Genomic DNA, 17,093 nt, shown 5'->3' with positions numbered 1-17,093 from the left:
AAACCCACACAGGCATAAGAGGAACATGAAATCTTTGAACAGACATGTCCCTGCCAGAAAAGGTTTTTGTTTTTTTTGTATTGTCAAAATGTAATGAATTAAGAGTTTGCTTTTTCAACACATCTGCTCCTATTTTCTTTTCTTCTCTCTGTGAATACTGTTGTCATTCAGAGCTGATTTGGGATCAGCTTTTATTTAATCAGTTTTTCATAGGAGAATTTGAATATTTCTATTATGAAATGATGACAAGAGCGTGCATTCATTGCACCAAAAAAAATGACATTAGTGTCATAAATCATAGATGTCTTCGTAAATATCTGTGGATGTAGCAATTTTTCGATTTATATTGGTGCCATTATGAGCTGTGAGCTCGGCCTGTTCATGTAATGGAACAATGGAGTCTGACAGTGCTGCAGTCTTACACTTTCTGTTGTAATCACACTGCATTTCTTCCCTTTTTTCCAGAGGTGCCATCAGCTCCATCCATCAGTGAGGTGAGACCCTTCTCCACCACAGCACAGATTGAGTTTGAGAAGCCAGAGTCCACTGGAGGTGTTCCTGTTCTGAAATACAGGGTGGACTGGAGGATGCAGGGCAGGGGCAGCTGGGTGCACAGGGTCTATAAGGCCTATGAAGATGATGGTAAGAATACACATTCAAGTGTAAGACTTTTTGTTATATAGTGTTACATAAAAGATCATAAAATTGGGAAATGATGAATCAGTAATTGAATAAAGTCAGTGATAGCATTAATTTTTACCTGATTAATGAAATCAGCAATCAGTTTCTAAAGTAAAAGTAATCTGTACATTTCGATTGATGGCAAGAAGATGGTTTGATACACCTAGTTGTTGTTTCTGTTTCTGTGCGAATTTGGTTTTAGACCATCTCTAAATACATTTAACTTGTTTAAACATTGTTGGATTGAAGTGAGGAGAGAACCAATCACCATTTTCTTATGACGGAATTAATTATACATGTATTGTTTGAACAGGAGATGTGTTTGTTTTACTGCTAATCAAATTTTCAAGGTGTTCTGAACAGGGATTGAGCTTCCCCCTACCATATTGTTACAGGAACCATGAGTGAGGTGACCATCACAGGCCTGAAGCCAGATACCAGTTACGAAGTGAAGTTGTCAGCCATTAACGGCAAGGGTGAAGGCGAAAGCAGCTTTGCAGAGTTCTTCAAGACGGAGCCTGTCCGTAAGTGGCACGTGCTGCACAGTCCACAGCTTAATTTAAAGATTTTATCAGACATTTCTGACCCATGTCCTCACAAACACATTAGCTGCTTGTTCATCCAACTACTGATCTATAAAAACTCACTGAAAATCATAGTTTTTCAGCTGCTGGCACTGAGAGAGTTTGGACATTGTCCAAGCTTCCAGCAGTGTCTTTTTAGTCCAAAGCTCTTCTTTAAAGTTTTTTTGTGTGTCCAGGAGTAAAAACTGACAACAGGAACTACGTCACTGATCTCTTTCTTTTGTTTATTTAGCCTTCACATGGAAGGTATTTTGTTATTGAATCGTTTTGACATATTAAATTGTGCTTTGATCTAAGTCACACGGTCATTTAAAATTCCGTTTTATAGTAGGTACATGTACAGTTTTACAAGGCTCATTGTGTGTGTGGAATAGAATAGACAACAGAACCAGCTGCGAGGTGAGTCTTGATGCCATTATTTAGTTTTTAGCCCCCTCTGTTGGTAGGGGATACGTGCCTTAAAAAATAAATGCTACCCCCTGTTGGCTTCACAATGAATGTGCTTGGTGAATCATAGTTAATCCCGTTTTTACTTTTGGTCACAATTTACTAGGATCTGCATGTTGATCATTTCCATCTTTTGATTTCATTTTAATCACTTTTTTTTTTAACCAATTTGCCACCATCTGTCTGATGTATTTATTAGGCTACACTTACAAAATAAACTATTCATAACGCTTTAAGCAGTTTAATATATGCCTTTCATTTATTAGCTAGTATAAAACAGTACTCAGGCCTTTCATTAAGATAGTTGTTCTGGTGCTGAAGTCACCTTTTTCACCTGTATTTATCAAATTTTAGGTGTGTTTAAGATACACATATCCTAACTGTATGTGACACCTTATCAGTGTCAAGAGATCAACAGATTTAATATACAATGACCTGATTTAAAGAAATCTATAATATGACAATAAGTCATTGTTTCATAATAAAAAAAGCTTGTTTGAAAAAAGTTTAGGACTAAGACAACACACCGTACAAGGCCTACTGTTAATTTAATAGGAAATTATTACACTAAACAAAGATGCTTTACTAGTTTTGTTTTTCCGTTTTTTTCCCCTTAGTTGACTCAAACCCTCAAGTGTAGTGATGATTCAGAGATTCAGCTAGTTATTTGTGCACATAACTGATTCCGATGGCCTGATGTCTTCTTTCTTCTTTCTTTACACGCCTAGATGGCATTTTTCCTTTTTTTACTCAAGATACAGGTTTGTCTGTAGTGAGGATAATAGATCAGTTTTTGCTGCTGTAGCTGTTTCTTCCCTGCAGAATAACCCAATCACCTCTACTGATTAGCTGCTACATCTTTCATACCTTTATAGCCGAGCAACTATACCAACTACTTCCTAGAAACTGTATCTTTAACCTGTTTATTTCACCCACACCCAATGAGTTAGCAGAGTTATTCACATATGAATATTAATATCATTTGGATTTGCTGCTTGTGAATTAAATGGTTTAATGATTGATTACAAAGTTTCCCCAAATCTCTGCATTTTCAAAAGCTGCACATTTCCCTTCTGGCTCCAGCTATTTGATGTAATTTGAGAATGTTTACATTTGGATTAGACCCATCAGCATTGATTAATCAGTTGCCTTGCGAAATATGATATCTCTAAAGTTGAAAGGACGAAGCTGTTAGATGTCTTCTTCACGTTGAACACTGAGAGTCTAAACAGAAGAATTTCTGGTTATGTTTTTGTGTTTTATAGTGTTGCGATATCATATATTAGTGTTTGTTTGTCTCCAGATCATTTAAGGTTTTTGTCCTTGTCCTGCGCCTGTGCTGTGTTTTGTGTCTTTCATGTGTATCTTTATCTCTCAACCCATCATATCATTTCATGTGTTGTTTGGCTTGCATGGTGCTGATGATCCTCTCCACTCTGCAGAAGGTAAATTAATATTGCAGATGTTTGAAACCAGATTCCTAACTGTGAATGGAGAATCCCACAATTAAACAACACTAATTCTATGAACTCATGTAATACGTGTTGATCTCAATACTATTAATCATGTCATGTAGACATTTGCCTCAGTTGGATAAATGAGAGCCAGAGAATTGCGCTAACATTGACAGTTTTTAATATTAGCTTCAGTCAAACATCCAACTACATGAGGCTATAACCTCTTCTTAAAAAATGTGTTATAATTAATCCAGTGTCCAACAAACACCGATTCATCTTATCACAAGAGAATCATAATCAATTTCTACTCCTGAAAAAATTGGTCAAACAACCAGTTTGTTCTGGCTGTCACTCAAACACATTTAAATTATAGATACCATTTAGATTTGATCGTGTTTTTAACCTTAGTCTGAGTATTGTGCATTACTGCCTAAGTGAACTAACATGTACCACTTTAATCAGGCTCCTAAAAATAGTAAAATACTAATTATGAGCACTAACCACACAAATGTGAATATGTGTCTTCTGTAATACTAAACTGAATGTATTTTGGTTCAGAATGTTAATCAAGAGCTTGTGAAGGGCCTTTCTCATTTTCTAACAACTGAAGAGCAACCTATTAGTTGAGAAATAACTGCCATAATTAACTGATAAGGTACATAATCGTTGGTTGTAGGCGTAATTCTTGGTGGCAAAGTGTTTTGCAGTTACACAAAGACAAAGTATTTAAATGAAATCATCAGTTAAATTGAAGGAATGCATCAAATAAAGTGATAATAAGAATTAAAAAGAAGTCTTTAAGTGTTGATCTGATTTAAGAAACGGACTGAGGTAAAGCAGAACAGTGCTTTGGTCTGATAAGTTGAATTTAAACAACATGTGTAACTTGGAAATCTATAAAGGCACCATTATTGCTGAACTTCTATATGTATACTGTACAGGCTTTGTGACAATGTGCTGAAACCCTGATGACATATTTTGCCTTGCTTGTTTCAGCAACACAATGCCAAAATACATTCTGCACATATTACAAAAACCTCACACACAATAAAAACATTTGACAAATATGATAACGTGGGCTCAGAACTGTTGAGTAGCTGAAATGAAAGAATGAAAAAAAAGGGGGGGCTTACTCTCAGTATTCAAAAAGTTATTGAAGACTGAATGCTTCTGCAACTTCCTATGCACTTAAACTATTTAATGCCATTTCATAAAAAAAAAAAAAAAAAATACATTCCCATGTTCTATCTTGCACCTGTGTCTCACAAAACAGAATTTATTTTCTGTGCTTAAAGTTTTCTACTTGACTTAAATGTTTTGCCTGCTTTGTCTCTTTGGATAAAATATTCTTTCAAATGAATAAATGTAAATGGAGAAATCTCCATTCAAAATTATGGCAATTGATCTTCTCAGTTCTCAAAGAAAAACTGTGGAAATAAAACACAGTGGGGAAGCATTGGCGGCACCAACTTTTTTAAGATGTGTAGCTGGCATTAAACAAGCGTATCCAAAATGAGCCCAGACTTTTTGAAAACTTTGAATTAGAAGCCGGGCAACCTACTGTGAGTGCGGGATTTCAGGTTTGTTGTAATTTAACTGTAGACCACTGAGACATCCAGGTAAAGAACTCAAACTTAAAAATACATGAAGCTTGGCTGATCGGTGAGAAGAGGCCGCTACATTGTGCCCTATAGGGAGAATAATACAGGTCCTGGGACCCTTGAGGAACACTTTGCCATCTATGAATACACAGAACTAGCAATTAGATAATTAGATCTCTGGACTATCTATTTTTAAATTGTTACATTTTCAGCACCGTATCGATTATCAGTGATAAATCAGTGTTATGAGTTTATGACATTACTTAGTAAATCCTAACTGTCAAACCCTGTCATTTTATTTACAGGCAAACTTATTGCAAACGCTACACAATCTTCAGTTAATAAGTAATAACCCTTTGTCCTGAAGCCTTTTATGACACTAAGAAATGTCAGTCGTTAATTTTTATGCTGATTGAACATCACTCAGCAACTCAGAATGAATCAGATAAACATGTGGTTGTGTCATTTGGTAATTAGTCTGAGACGAGACATACAATCTGGAGGCAAGCAATTAAGGAGGGGCAAGTGACCTCAAAAGACAATGACAAAGAACAGTTAGTTTGGACAGTTCTTTTTTTTTTTTTTTTTTTTTTTTTTTCATTTTAATGGTGAACTTGCTTGCAGACCTGCTTCTGTGTCTTCCAACAAAGTAATACATGTACTGTAGATTTCTGTACTTTTTAAATTACCTTCTGACTGTCCTCATTATTGCTTTTGTGTACCTCTAGGGAATCCCAATGCTCCTGAACTGGGTGGGATACTTATATCTAGCAACTCCCTCAAATTGGAATGGACCGAGCAGGATGACGGTGGCTCACCCATCTTACATTATCTAGTCCGTTATAAACCAGTGAGTATGGCAATTAGAGTTGAAAGGATTAGTTTACAGCTACAGTACAATCATACACTATTTAATAAAGCAGTTATTAAAACAGAAAACAGAGACACATACTTAGTTTGTATAGAATAATAAAAACATATTATAATTTCTCTCTTTAATTAGTTTGTCTTTGTTTAATTTTAGGACTTGTATTGTACTGTATTTCAATGTGTGTGTTCTAAGATACAAGCATCCGAGTGGAAACCAGAAATCCGGGTGCCCAGCAGCAGTGCCTATGTGATTCTCCGTGGGTTGGAGTGGGACACAGAGTATAGTGTCTATGTGGTAGCAGAGAATCAGAAGGGCAAGTCCCAGCCAGGGACCTTGTCTTTCAGGACGTCTACTAAGCCTGAAGCCATCCCAGGTACTCAGTCTCTCTCAGGTTACTTACACTAAATTGGAAGCCAACATGTAGGAAACTAAAGGAGCCAGACTCAGAGCTCTAAACCAGAGCACAGAGTTCTATTTTTACTCCCAAGCTCTTAAAAAGGTGAGTGACAACTAAATAGATCTACAGGGGAAAAAAAAAAAAAAAAAAAAAAAATAGATTTCCTGGACAGCGTTAAGCCAGAAATTATTTTCCGGCTGAATTTTCTTGCTTTAAAGTTTTGACAGCTCTTGCTAAATGAGCTTGAGTTTGTGCTTGCAGAACTGGGACAGGCACTTTTCACAGAGGATGAGAAGATTTTCTCTGAACGATTGTGGCTTCTCTTTAGCTTTGTTTACCGCAACTATAGCAACTATATTAGATATTTTTTCCCTTTGCGGAAGCAGCCTTCACACTGACCCTGGACACACTCTGATTAACTTGTACATTGAGGCTGTACTGGCAGCTGAAGGTTTTTTTTTTAATCTAACTACACTAAAAGAATTAAGAAAAACTCAACCTTTCACATTCCCTTTGCGTGCTAGACACTGCTCAGTGCTTTGCTCAAACATAGCAGCAGACCATTATGTCTTCCTCTCACTTCTTTTCTAATTCATTTGCCAAACTAAAGCATTTCCCACTCATCCACCACTGAGTCATCATCTAGCCAACATGGTCTAGGTTTCCCCCCTTGTGCTGTGCTTCTGCTTTGATGTGTTGCTCTATTTTTTTTTTCCTCCTTCAATACAAAAACTGTTTCTTTTTTTCACTTTTGGTTTTCACACCTGACACATTTTCACTTTTTCTCTTCCTGTGTTTTCCCCGCCCTTCTCTTCCCTCCCAACCCCTTTCATTCTCCCCTCCTCATCTTTTATTCTCTCTCTCTCTCTTTATCCCGTCTCTTCCTGCTCTCTTGCCTGGTCGTGGACATTGCTGTGGTGGACCACGTGAACACATTCGTCACAACCTCTGTACATTTTGGTTTGGTCGGGTTTGTGCTGCCCAACTCCCCCCCCCCCCCCTTAGCCACCCAGGGCTGTTCATCTCTGACATGCACTTTGGTGTCACTCATCTTGTCCCTCGTCACTGTCCTGCTCTCATAGTTTTCAGTATTTACACCACAACTGTAGAGGAGAGTTTGCCTTTTCTCTGGCCTGGCTGTCTCTCTGGATTGCATTTACTCCTTAAAACAGACTTTGTCCATTTCAGACTTGTCTCTGTTATGGCTGAGAAAAGGTGCTGTGTAGCTTCAGAACAGATGTGCTGAACCAAAGGCAGTGGAAATTCTCCACCTCCCACAGATTCACTTTGCTCAGCATAAGCAGTTAGTCATCAGTAATAGACAGCAGAGAGGATTTAGAGTATTGATCGATGGTGCAATTGAAATTACGTTATTTTGAAAAATAGCACTTAGGAAAAAGGGAAGGCTGGGTGCTGGACCCGTGTGTTTACATAAACACTATTTTCTTTTATTACTCAAAAACATGAAATGATTATGCATAAAGATTTGTAACAGTGTTTACATTATTAAATACAGAAACACTAAACTGCAATATATTTGTAACAATATTATTGGAATGAAATCAAATGTTATTTTTGTGCTGATCCTGAAAACAAATTGTCCAATGTATTTCTCACATATGTAACGTGTAACAGTTACTATAGAAATACGTGTTTATATACATTTCTAACTTGAGAAATGCGGCTCAGTGCTGTCCAGCAGGTCTTGTTTCCATCTTAATCATTGAACATTTTCAGTTAAATGTGTCTGTAAACAGAATATTTTAGAGTTCTGTGGTTTTTTTTTTTCTATAATTAAATTGAACTTTAAAAACTGTCTTTGCTTTGCTCTTTAATAGCAAATAAATGTGTTAAAAATTAATATGTTTTAAAGGGCAACCGTATGCATAGAAATTCTCCACCATGCCACATTTTTTAAAAGTAAGTCAAAACTAATTGAACCCAAGCCAAAACAGCCTACACAAACACAGCACACTGCATCTAAATTCTTGCTGAGACAACCAGAAGGTATCAGTGCTCATAGCAGGTGAGTTGTTTCTGTTTTATGGAACCATTTGTGGTCACAGTATCGTAGCAGCAATTTATTCTGTTTTTAAGGGCTGCTTGTATAAAAGTGTGTCACACTACAGTTATTCAGCACTCTCCCCCCCTCCCCCCCCCCTCCTCTCTCTTGTGTTGTGTTTGGCAGATTTAGATGATGAGGCTGCGCTTTCCATGGGCATCATGCTATGGGCAGGGATCCTTGTTGTAGTATTTGTGCTTCTGCTGCTGGCTGTGGATGTCACCTGTTACTTTGTCAACAAATGTGGCCTCATCATGTGCCTTTGTGGCAAATCAGGCACAGCGACCAAAGGACACACCTTGGAAGAGGGCAAAGCAGCATTCAAGTGAGTATCAAAGATGACAGTTAAGCAGTTAAAGGGCAACATTAGGCCGGATTAAAATTGTGGCCCAGTCACAGTGTAGGACTTTATTTTCTTGCCCTAAACTCTTCATTGAAGGGTTTTATTTTCACAAATTAATATAAACAGATGTTTTGTTGAAGTTGCTCTAACCAGTATATTATAACACATCAATGTTTGGAATATAAAAGATAAGTTATCATTTGACTCAGCGCTTCCCACTCAGATTTGTAGAGTTTACGGATCTTCCTGATGATTTTGTTTTTACAGCCCACAACCTACTGTAACAACTGTTGTTTGGAGTTGTAATATACTGCTGTTTCCATCACACTAACACTAAGGCCTACGTGCCCGGCACCAAAAAGCAGATAGACAGAGAAGCAGCTAGCTGGTGAACATAGTGAAGCAGTAAACAGTTTCAGAATTTCAATTATTTAAATAGTTTAGAAACATTTTGATGGGTTTTAAATTGATAATCACTAATACCTGAAGTTCTGTTAAAAGCAGTTCTTACAGTAAATTGATTAATGTAAGTATAAGTGCAGTGGTATAAGTGGTGGTATAACGCAGATTATGTACCGATAATGGGGAGGAATAGCGCCATAGATTCATTGTGAGAACAGAAACAACCAACAGCAACGTTGCCAGGCATCTGATGAAAAACACCACGTTAGCCATAACAAGTTATTTTGGAAAACAATGTTGGGTTTACAGCTTTTCATATAATGTATTTTTAGGACGTTTTCGTTTTGCCTAAATCTACCTCACCTCTCGTACTGTTCTGGTTTTGTTACAAGCGGCTTCCCACATTTTACAAAAGATTTTTCAAAGATGATTAAGAATTTGAGCCGAGGGTCTTATTGATTTCATTTACATGCACGTATGTACCCGTAGAAATCAGCTTTCTCAGGTAATTGGGGAACAGTTTTTACATGAAATCTGCATATACATGCAGCAAAAGAGTAACCGGATTTCTCCTCCACCGCTGGTTTATTTTGGAAGCCTGGCACACAGGTTTTAACTCTATGGTGACAGAAAACACAGCTTGTCGAAATGTTTTTTTTTCTTATGTCACAGCAGAGTGACAGTGCAGGAGGTGAGAAAGGGGGGGGGGGGTAAAAAAAAAAAAGGGGGAGACCTGAGAAAAACTGGTTCCCCTAATCCCCTACCCTGATTAGCTTTCCCGGTAAAAGCCAACTGTAACCCGACTACTTAATGCCATGTAAATGAACTCGTTGTTATGCAGATAAAGCAATTGTTGGGCAAGGATTTAAAGTTGATTTCCTCTTGAGTGAAAATAAATTGCAGCATTGAACTTAGTTGCAAGAAAAAAGTAGTTTTTAAGCAATGTGAGTGGGAAGTTGCACTGTTTTATTGATTTGTGGTAAATGTCACGTAGCAGTTACAAGGATTTCTTCTCACCAGTTAGCAGGTTTGAGTATCCAGTTCAGTCTGTGGTCCTAGTTCCTACTGCTCATTGTAGCAGAAGCAATAGCTAAAAGTGAATTTAATAATAATTAAAGGTGTTTTTCTCTCTGTCCTGTAGGAAAGATGAGTCCAAAGAGCCAATAGTGGAAGTCAGAACAGAGGACGAATGCACAGCCAATCATAACGCAGCAGGACCAACAGAACCCAATGAAACTACACCTCTCACAGAGCCAGAGTGAGTAAGAGCCCAGAAACAACAGCCAGCTTTTTTTTTTTTTTTTACTGCTCAAGTTTTTGTTCGGTTTTGGGTTTTTTTTTTTTGGTTTTTAGCTGTTGTACATTGCACTCCACTTCAAAGAATCGTTGCGTTATTCAACAGGACAAAATTTGACCCCTACGATTTTTCGGAATAGTTGAGGTCATTCTTGAGTGGAGTCCACTGAACTATGTTGCTTTTCTGTTCTTACTCCCTTTTTCAGAGGGATTACTGCATTTACTGTGTACCTTCTCCAGCCTTTGGAGAGTTTCTGTCTCATTATATTAAAGGTTGAAGCAATACCAGTTAAAGATACAGAGAGGCTTTTGTCCTAAAGTGTGGTCAGCTCACATGAAGCTGTTTGACAAGCTCAGTATCTCTCATCAGTATCTATCAGCAGTATGGAAAAATGCGATTACACAGTAGGAAATTTTCACTGGTACTGTTTAACCCTGCGTGGTGCTGTAGTTTTTCTGCAGGAATACTGGTGCTTTATTTTTTAGTACCTTCTTTTTACTAGTCAGTGTACTTCATGTTGGTGTGTGTATGGGATGTATCCTTTAATGTCCACTCACAGCATGACACCCTCTTTTGCTTCTTTCTTTTTTCACTAGGCTTAATAGTTGCTGTTTTTTTTTTTTTAGTTGCTCTGTCAATGTTTGTTTTAACTTCGAAAGCCAACTAATCCCTCTGCATGCTCTTGTCCGGGCCACCCTTCCTCTGTCACAGTCACCCTAGTCTCTAGTCTGTGTGTCTCTGTTCTCTCCCTGCTCTCTCAGGCTGGTGGCTAACACTGCTGCTCTGGCACTGGACACCCTCTCCTCCTCTGACACAGCCACTGCAACAATTGATCCCGCTCAGGACAGCCCCTCTAGTGAGACAACTACCCTCACGTATAGTTTGTCTACCCCAGCCAACGACCCCTCACCCACCCCTATCTCAGCTCCGGCCCCGACTCCAGAGTCAAACGTGGCCCCGCCGGCTCCCCTCCTCTCCTCATCTGCCGTTGAAGCTAAAATGGCCCCATTAGTAGAACAACGAGGAAATAACATCCCGGAGGAACCGCAGAAAAATACCACTCCCCCACTTACCCCCAATCCAACTAGAGTTCAGAAAGCTGGAACGCCAATACCACCAAAACGTAGGCACTCTCCTAAACTTGCCGCTGCGAATGCTAAAGCTAGCCCGTCTGTGTCTCCACTTGCTGCATCTTCATCATCGTCCACTCCCACACTAGACACTAAGAAACCTGCTCCGAGCCCACCGGTCACCAAGCCTCTCACACAGCCAAACACTGTAGCTGTAAATACAGAGATGCCAGCACAAACTGCCTCCAGTCTAGCAACCACTGCCACTGCAAAACCAGATCCTGATTCAAAAACTAATGCCCCTGATCCTAATGGGAGTAGCCTTACTGACTTTGACATTAACAAACCTTCTGGTCAAGCTGTTAAAAATAGCATAGCCACTGCCAAAAACACTGCAACTAGCTCTCCCTCAGCAATCGACAGTGCTCTTACAGTCCAGGATGCTGCTCCTCTAGTTGCAGATATACCCTCTCCTCTACCTGTTACCCCCATTTGTTTTAATTCACCCATCACCAGTCTTGAGGCACCGCTCTCAAATGATCTCCTCACAATGCCCCCAGGCACCTATGACTTACTAACCCCCAACACGGAGCCCAGGAGTGCAGATTTAGAGTTAGAGCTGACAAATGGGACAGAGAGACCTTCACTGGCTCCCACAGACCTCATTAGCTTAGACAGCCCACCCTCTGCCCCCTCTCTGCCCAACGGTGACGGAGCAGACCTCCCCCCCTCAGGCCCAGTTCTGGAGGCATCAGAGACTCTGGCCAAGACTGCTCCTCCTGTCAACGATGAGTACGGCTCCCTCTAGAGGTTTATCTGTGTGTTTGTGCGTGTGTAATGTGTATGCCCATTCATTCACCACCGCATCTTGCCATTGACCACACAATATAAGATATTGTACTGGTTAACAGTGGTAATGATATTGGGATAATAATTAGTGAGATGTTGTGGATAGAGGTTGTGATGTTTTTTGTTTTTGTTTTTTGTCTCTGTATGTTCCTACCTTTGCAACTTTAATCACAAACGTAGTCAAATCTCCTTCAGACATGCGGCTTTATATAGAAATGCACAAATGCAATTTTATAGATCAGTCTCCCCAATCATCACATCTCTTTTGAAAGAAATGTTTAATCCACTAGGAAATACTGCATAAAAATAATAAAATATGGCATTCCTTAGATTGATTTATGAATTTATGATTTATGAATTTATATGTTTTTTTACAGCCCTTTACAGAACAACGATAAACTTGCACTTGCCTCTATAGTTTCCAAAACATTTTTAATTCCCAGTTTCACAGATGAAACACTTAACATTTTGTGAGCAGATACAAATTACGCACAAGTCTCAACCTAGATGTACGGTATCATTTTGTTGTTCAGAATCCTATATTCAGTAAAGGAGATGAGGAAATTTTGCAGCGGATTTATTTTGAGAAGAGCAGTATAATTACTTGAAAAGAAAAAATAGTTTGAAAATCAATCAGTTTCCAACTCAGCTGTGCCACCATTCCTTCCTGTGCACGAGATGTCAGATAAGTAAGAAACACAGTGACACCAAAGTGTCTGAATGAACAGAAGCCATCTTTATCACATAAATGTTACATACACCATGTGTGAAATAGGCTGTATGCAGGCAGTAACTACATAACTCACAGTGGTTACTGCAATCTAGAGAAGAATTCTGCAGCTCTAGTAACACTAACGAAAGCTAGACGTTGGCGTTTCCTTGCTCTGACCTGCAGAAGAGAAGAGCGGAGCTGCCGACCTAATAGAGAAATGGCTTTACTGCTTTAATGTACACATGGAGATCACATACTACAAGCCCAGGGCTCATTTACTGCACTGTCACAGCCACACTATCTCCGACGTAGCACTAAACTGATTAATAGATAGCACTTGCTAAATGTGGGTGGCTATAGCAGTGTTATTAGGGGTCTGTCATTATCTGTTTAATTTGATCTGACTGTTGTCAAGGTGGTGAAGAAATATGTAAGAAGACCTCTAAACACACACAGCGACTTCTTACATATCAAGTAGATGTCAATAAGAATAATTGGATAAAACCGTGTTTGTTTGCGGAGAATGTGTGGTGGTCTTGCCAGAGGTGACCATATCTCTAATTTCAAACTTTGTCCTTTTCCCACTACAGGAACATTTTTTGCGACGATAAAATCAAACTGGGGGAGGCGGAGTTACCAAACGCCCTGACGGAGATTTCTCCAGAACACAACAGTATCATACAGACAAAAATCCCTGAGAGCAAAGCATGATGGGCCTGGGAAAATCCCAGCTCAATCCAAAACATTTTGCAGCAGCAGCAGCGAGTGAGAAACACTCCGGGAGTTTTGATTTCCAGTGCCCTTATCTACATACTCAAAACACACACACGTTAGACTGTGCTTTTATTTCTGGTGTCATTCATAAAATGTTTACTACACCCAAGGAATTTCTCTATTTAGGTCATGAGAGATTTATTTTATTTTTTTATCCTTTCTTTATTTAACCAGTCAAACAATAAAGAACTATATCTTATTATAATGATCACTTGGTAAATATATGAAATTAGAGTCTACTATCTATTGTGCTTATATTTTGAGTTGCGGTCGCACACAACTATTGGGATTTTCCAAAATTTTAAAGAGACAATATAGAGAAATTATTTTTCTTATTTTCAGGATCTACGGTTTATATGTAAAACTGTTTGCGTTTGGCTCGTAATTTGTGGGTTAGTCTCATTAACTAGCTTTTTCTGCATGTCTGACCTGCAAAGGGTTGTAACGTTTTTGTTTACACGGCTGACCTTGTCTGTCACAGGGATGATTCATCTCTACAGATAACGCTTGCATTGATTAAACATAGGCCCCAGTTCAGTGTTTGGATTCTAACCATATCTGTTATGGTTATAAAACAAGATTAACCCACAACCAGCTGCAGGGGAAAAAAAAAAAAAAACAGATCGAGAATCCTGCAACACGTTGACACTGTGCATGATCAGATCAGATTTGACCTATTTTAGGATCAAAATTGGTCTGTCGTTGCTTTAACACAACTCTTAATACAAACATTCATTGATAAAATGTATTTGATGGAACAAAAAAGGCAACTCATTGAACTCAGGCGGGCACAGAGTGACAAAAAGTGTCAGCGGAACTACTGATACCCAGCCAAGGGTTAAAGAACTGTAAATCAAAGGAATGTTTTATCTTGAGCTAAATATATGCCACATATTTGTTTTTCTACAATAACCATAATTTTTTTTTTTCTTGCACATTAAATGAGATCAAGGGTCTGACTTCCCAATTTGAGTTGTGCTTTTGAAGCAAAAATAAATAAATAAAAACTCAAAAAAGCATTTTTGTACTATTTAAAAACTACAAAGATTTATTTTCCATTTCCTGCCTGCAAGCTTGTGCACTGTGCCTGTGTGTCAGTAAATTGTCTTGTCATCAGTTTCTATGATAATCTGCATAGCTTTGTCGTGAGAGATTTAGCATATTCTTTTGATTTGTATATTGTATTATTAGAAGAACAGTACGATAAATGGACTAATGTGGTCTTTATAACACGTGTAGTGTATGAAACTGTCTCTGGTCACAGCACTATATATTGCCAGCTATAGCGAAAGCAGGTGTTTTGAGCCTTGGCATGAATTCAGTCAGTACTTCATAATGTATAACTACAAGGCAGATAGACGTGCCCACGTTTGTTTAGGGCTAAACCTTTTCCCATTTTGATTTAATGAGTGCTTTTGGGCTTGGGCTTGGTTTTTATTACCCCAACCCCCCACCCACCCCAAAGTTGTTATTCAAGTGTTCTGTAATGTGGTCTCTGAATTTCCTTTTTGCGTTTGTTTGTTTGTTTTTTTTAAGTTTGTGTCTTTTTGTACAAGAATCACTCACCACGAATCACGACCTCTTGACAAGGCTGGAATGCCACTGGCAGAGGAGGCATGGTGGTCCACCTGCAATACAGGATCAAACTTTTTTTAAATGCTTTAGATAACAGACGTTATGTCAGAAACAGAGCTGGATATAAACAGAACCCAAGCTTTATAAGACCACCTTGCTCCCTCGTCTCTGGGTTTTCCTTTTAGTTTTATTGGGTCAAACTCAGAAAATATCTGTTGTGTACAGTCTGAGTGCTAACCCATTTACAAAATAAAAATGGCTTCTGTATCTAATTTTGTCTTGGCCCATTTTGTCATTAGTTTCAATTACTTTGGCTTTTTTTAAAACGTTGTCCTGTCTCCCGATTCAGAGCGTGCACTTACACGGTTTGAACACTAGATGGTGGTAGTTACCCATTTGTGGCTCTTCAGATAATCTCCGTGTCCTGAACAACGCGCGCGGGCGCGCGCGCGCACACCAGACTATTTACAGAAAGGTTACAGTGCCAACAGGTTATGTTGGGGCTAAGAATTCCTCTGGCTTCTTCCTCATAAAGACGAGGATCGAATAAACACGTGTTACATAATGCGTGTTTGTGCAGGAGGAAAGTTAATACTTCCAGGCTGGGATGTCAAAATACTATGTTGCAGTGAGGGCTTGGTATTTTCAGCTGTGGCGTTCCTCCCCTCGGTACCTCTAATGTGACACCAAGCCGCAAACCGATGCTGTGTCACCAGAGTGTCAACAACCACAGTGGCCAGCACTGACCCGGCTTGGCAACCTGCTCCAGTGACCATCAGTCGACTCTTTAGTTGAGACATTTTGAAATAGAAAGTCGTTTGATCAGTGTACCTGCCTGTGCTTATTTCGGGACAACAAATCGGTCCTCACCCCGTCCAGTATGTCAGCAGTTCAGATGCCCTGTAGATGTCTCTGATTGCAGTCTTGATGGAGAGGTGAGGAGCAGAGGGCGATCATTCGGAGCCGTGACGTCTCCTCTTTATGATTAGCAGCCAGTCAATGTCGCGGCAGGCAGCTGTGATGATACCGGAAGACAGGTGATGTGGCCTTCAAAGTAAAACTGGAAACTGGTGCTGTGGAAGAAAAAGTGAACAAAGTGGTTTTACAATGCAACACATGTGTTAACTGTGTAAAAGTATGCACTTTATTGCTACTCATCAAGAATTAAGTCTATAGGTTAATTTAATTTCAACGTGTCAACGTGAAGTGTGCAACAAGTGTGGCACCCTGCTAATGAATAACTTTTCCTATCCCATGCATGGAAGCTGGAACTATTAGCACTAGTAGAACCCTAATAGTAAGGTTCCAAAACATTTGCACGTGCCACAGTTGTACTCCTTGTGTCTTTTTGCTGAAGACATTTCACACATTTTTACTTACACACATATATAAATAAACAAAATAGCCTGTGGACTATTCCGAGTGATGAGGAGCAAGAAAATGAAACCAGTACATTATTATTACCCATAAACTAACATTCCAAGGCATTTAAATGTTGCAGTGGTACACGTGGCTCCTTTTGATTTAATCAATTTATTGGTCCCTGTAGGGAGATTCAGGATACATGGTCTAGCTGTTATTTGTCAGGTGCTGCTGCAACTTAGGGTTCAGTGTTTGCCTATGAGGAAACTTCAGTGTAAATAGTAGAAGCCACTGACCCTGTCCACAGTGATCAGTGGACAGCTGGCTCTATCTCACAAGATCCCTTTAAGAAGGAGAGATGTCTTTAACCTTGACTAGGCAGGGCTGCTCGCAGGAAATGAGGAAACTGATAACATGCATCCAAAAGTTGTAAAGCATGCCACATCATTAGTATGTGTAAATGCTTATCTACAGGTCTGTTATTTTTTTTTTTTTTTTAAGTAGAACTATCAAAAATTCTGTCTATAAGGGAAAAATGCAAGTCAAATCCTTCATAACTCCCTCCACTTTATTCTGGAAAGCGCAGCGTTATTAATTTTCTGGATATCT

The 17,093-nt window shown here is 39.1% G+C and overlaps 1 protein-coding gene and 1 long non-coding RNA gene across 7 annotated transcripts in view; one reads left to right on the top strand and one right to left on the bottom strand.

Annotated features, from left to right (window-relative positions):
* ncam1b (neural cell adhesion molecule 1b) overlaps positions 1 to 15,394 on the top strand; it is a 66,798-nt gene extending 51,404 nt beyond the window's left edge. For 4 of the 6 annotated variants that reach the window (XM_067508786.1, XM_067508784.1, XM_067508785.1 and 1 more), the window contains 8 exons: positions 466 to 642; positions 1,077 to 1,205; positions 5,499 to 5,620; positions 5,834 to 6,014; positions 8,227 to 8,425; positions 9,987 to 10,103; positions 10,904 to 12,004; positions 13,364 to 15,394. In XM_067508786.1, the coding sequence (XP_067364887.1) occupies positions 466 to 642; positions 1,077 to 1,205; positions 5,499 to 5,620; positions 5,834 to 6,014; positions 8,227 to 8,425; positions 9,987 to 10,103; positions 10,904 to 12,004; positions 13,364 to 13,484 (2,147 nt within the window). In that variant the 3' untranslated portion in view covers positions 13,485 to 15,394. Of the gene's footprint in view, positions 1 to 465; positions 643 to 1,076; positions 1,206 to 5,498; positions 5,621 to 5,833; positions 6,015 to 8,226; positions 8,426 to 9,986; positions 10,104 to 10,903; positions 12,023 to 13,363 lie in introns of all 6 variants that reach the window. The other 2 variants (XM_067508787.1, XM_067508788.1) reach the window with 2 other exon arrangements.
* On the bottom strand, positions 488 to 17,065 carry LOC137129528 (uncharacterized). Its single transcript, XR_010914727.1, has 3 exons — positions 15,958 to 17,065; positions 15,114 to 15,175; positions 488 to 628 (listed from the first exon to the last, which is right to left on the bottom strand). It is a non-coding gene; the product is annotated as an uncharacterized lncRNA (long non-coding RNA).
* Between the last annotated feature and the right edge of the window lie 28 nt (positions 17,066 to 17,093).

This window comes from Channa argus, chromosome 6, assembly GCF_033026475.1.
Source record: "Channa argus isolate prfri chromosome 6, Channa argus male v1.0, whole genome shotgun sequence".
Classification (NCBI taxonomy): domain Eukaryota; kingdom Metazoa; phylum Chordata; class Actinopteri; order Anabantiformes; family Channidae; genus Channa; species Channa argus.
The sequence above is the reverse complement of the archived record's forward strand: the minus strand, read 5'-3'. Positions and strand labels throughout refer to the sequence as shown.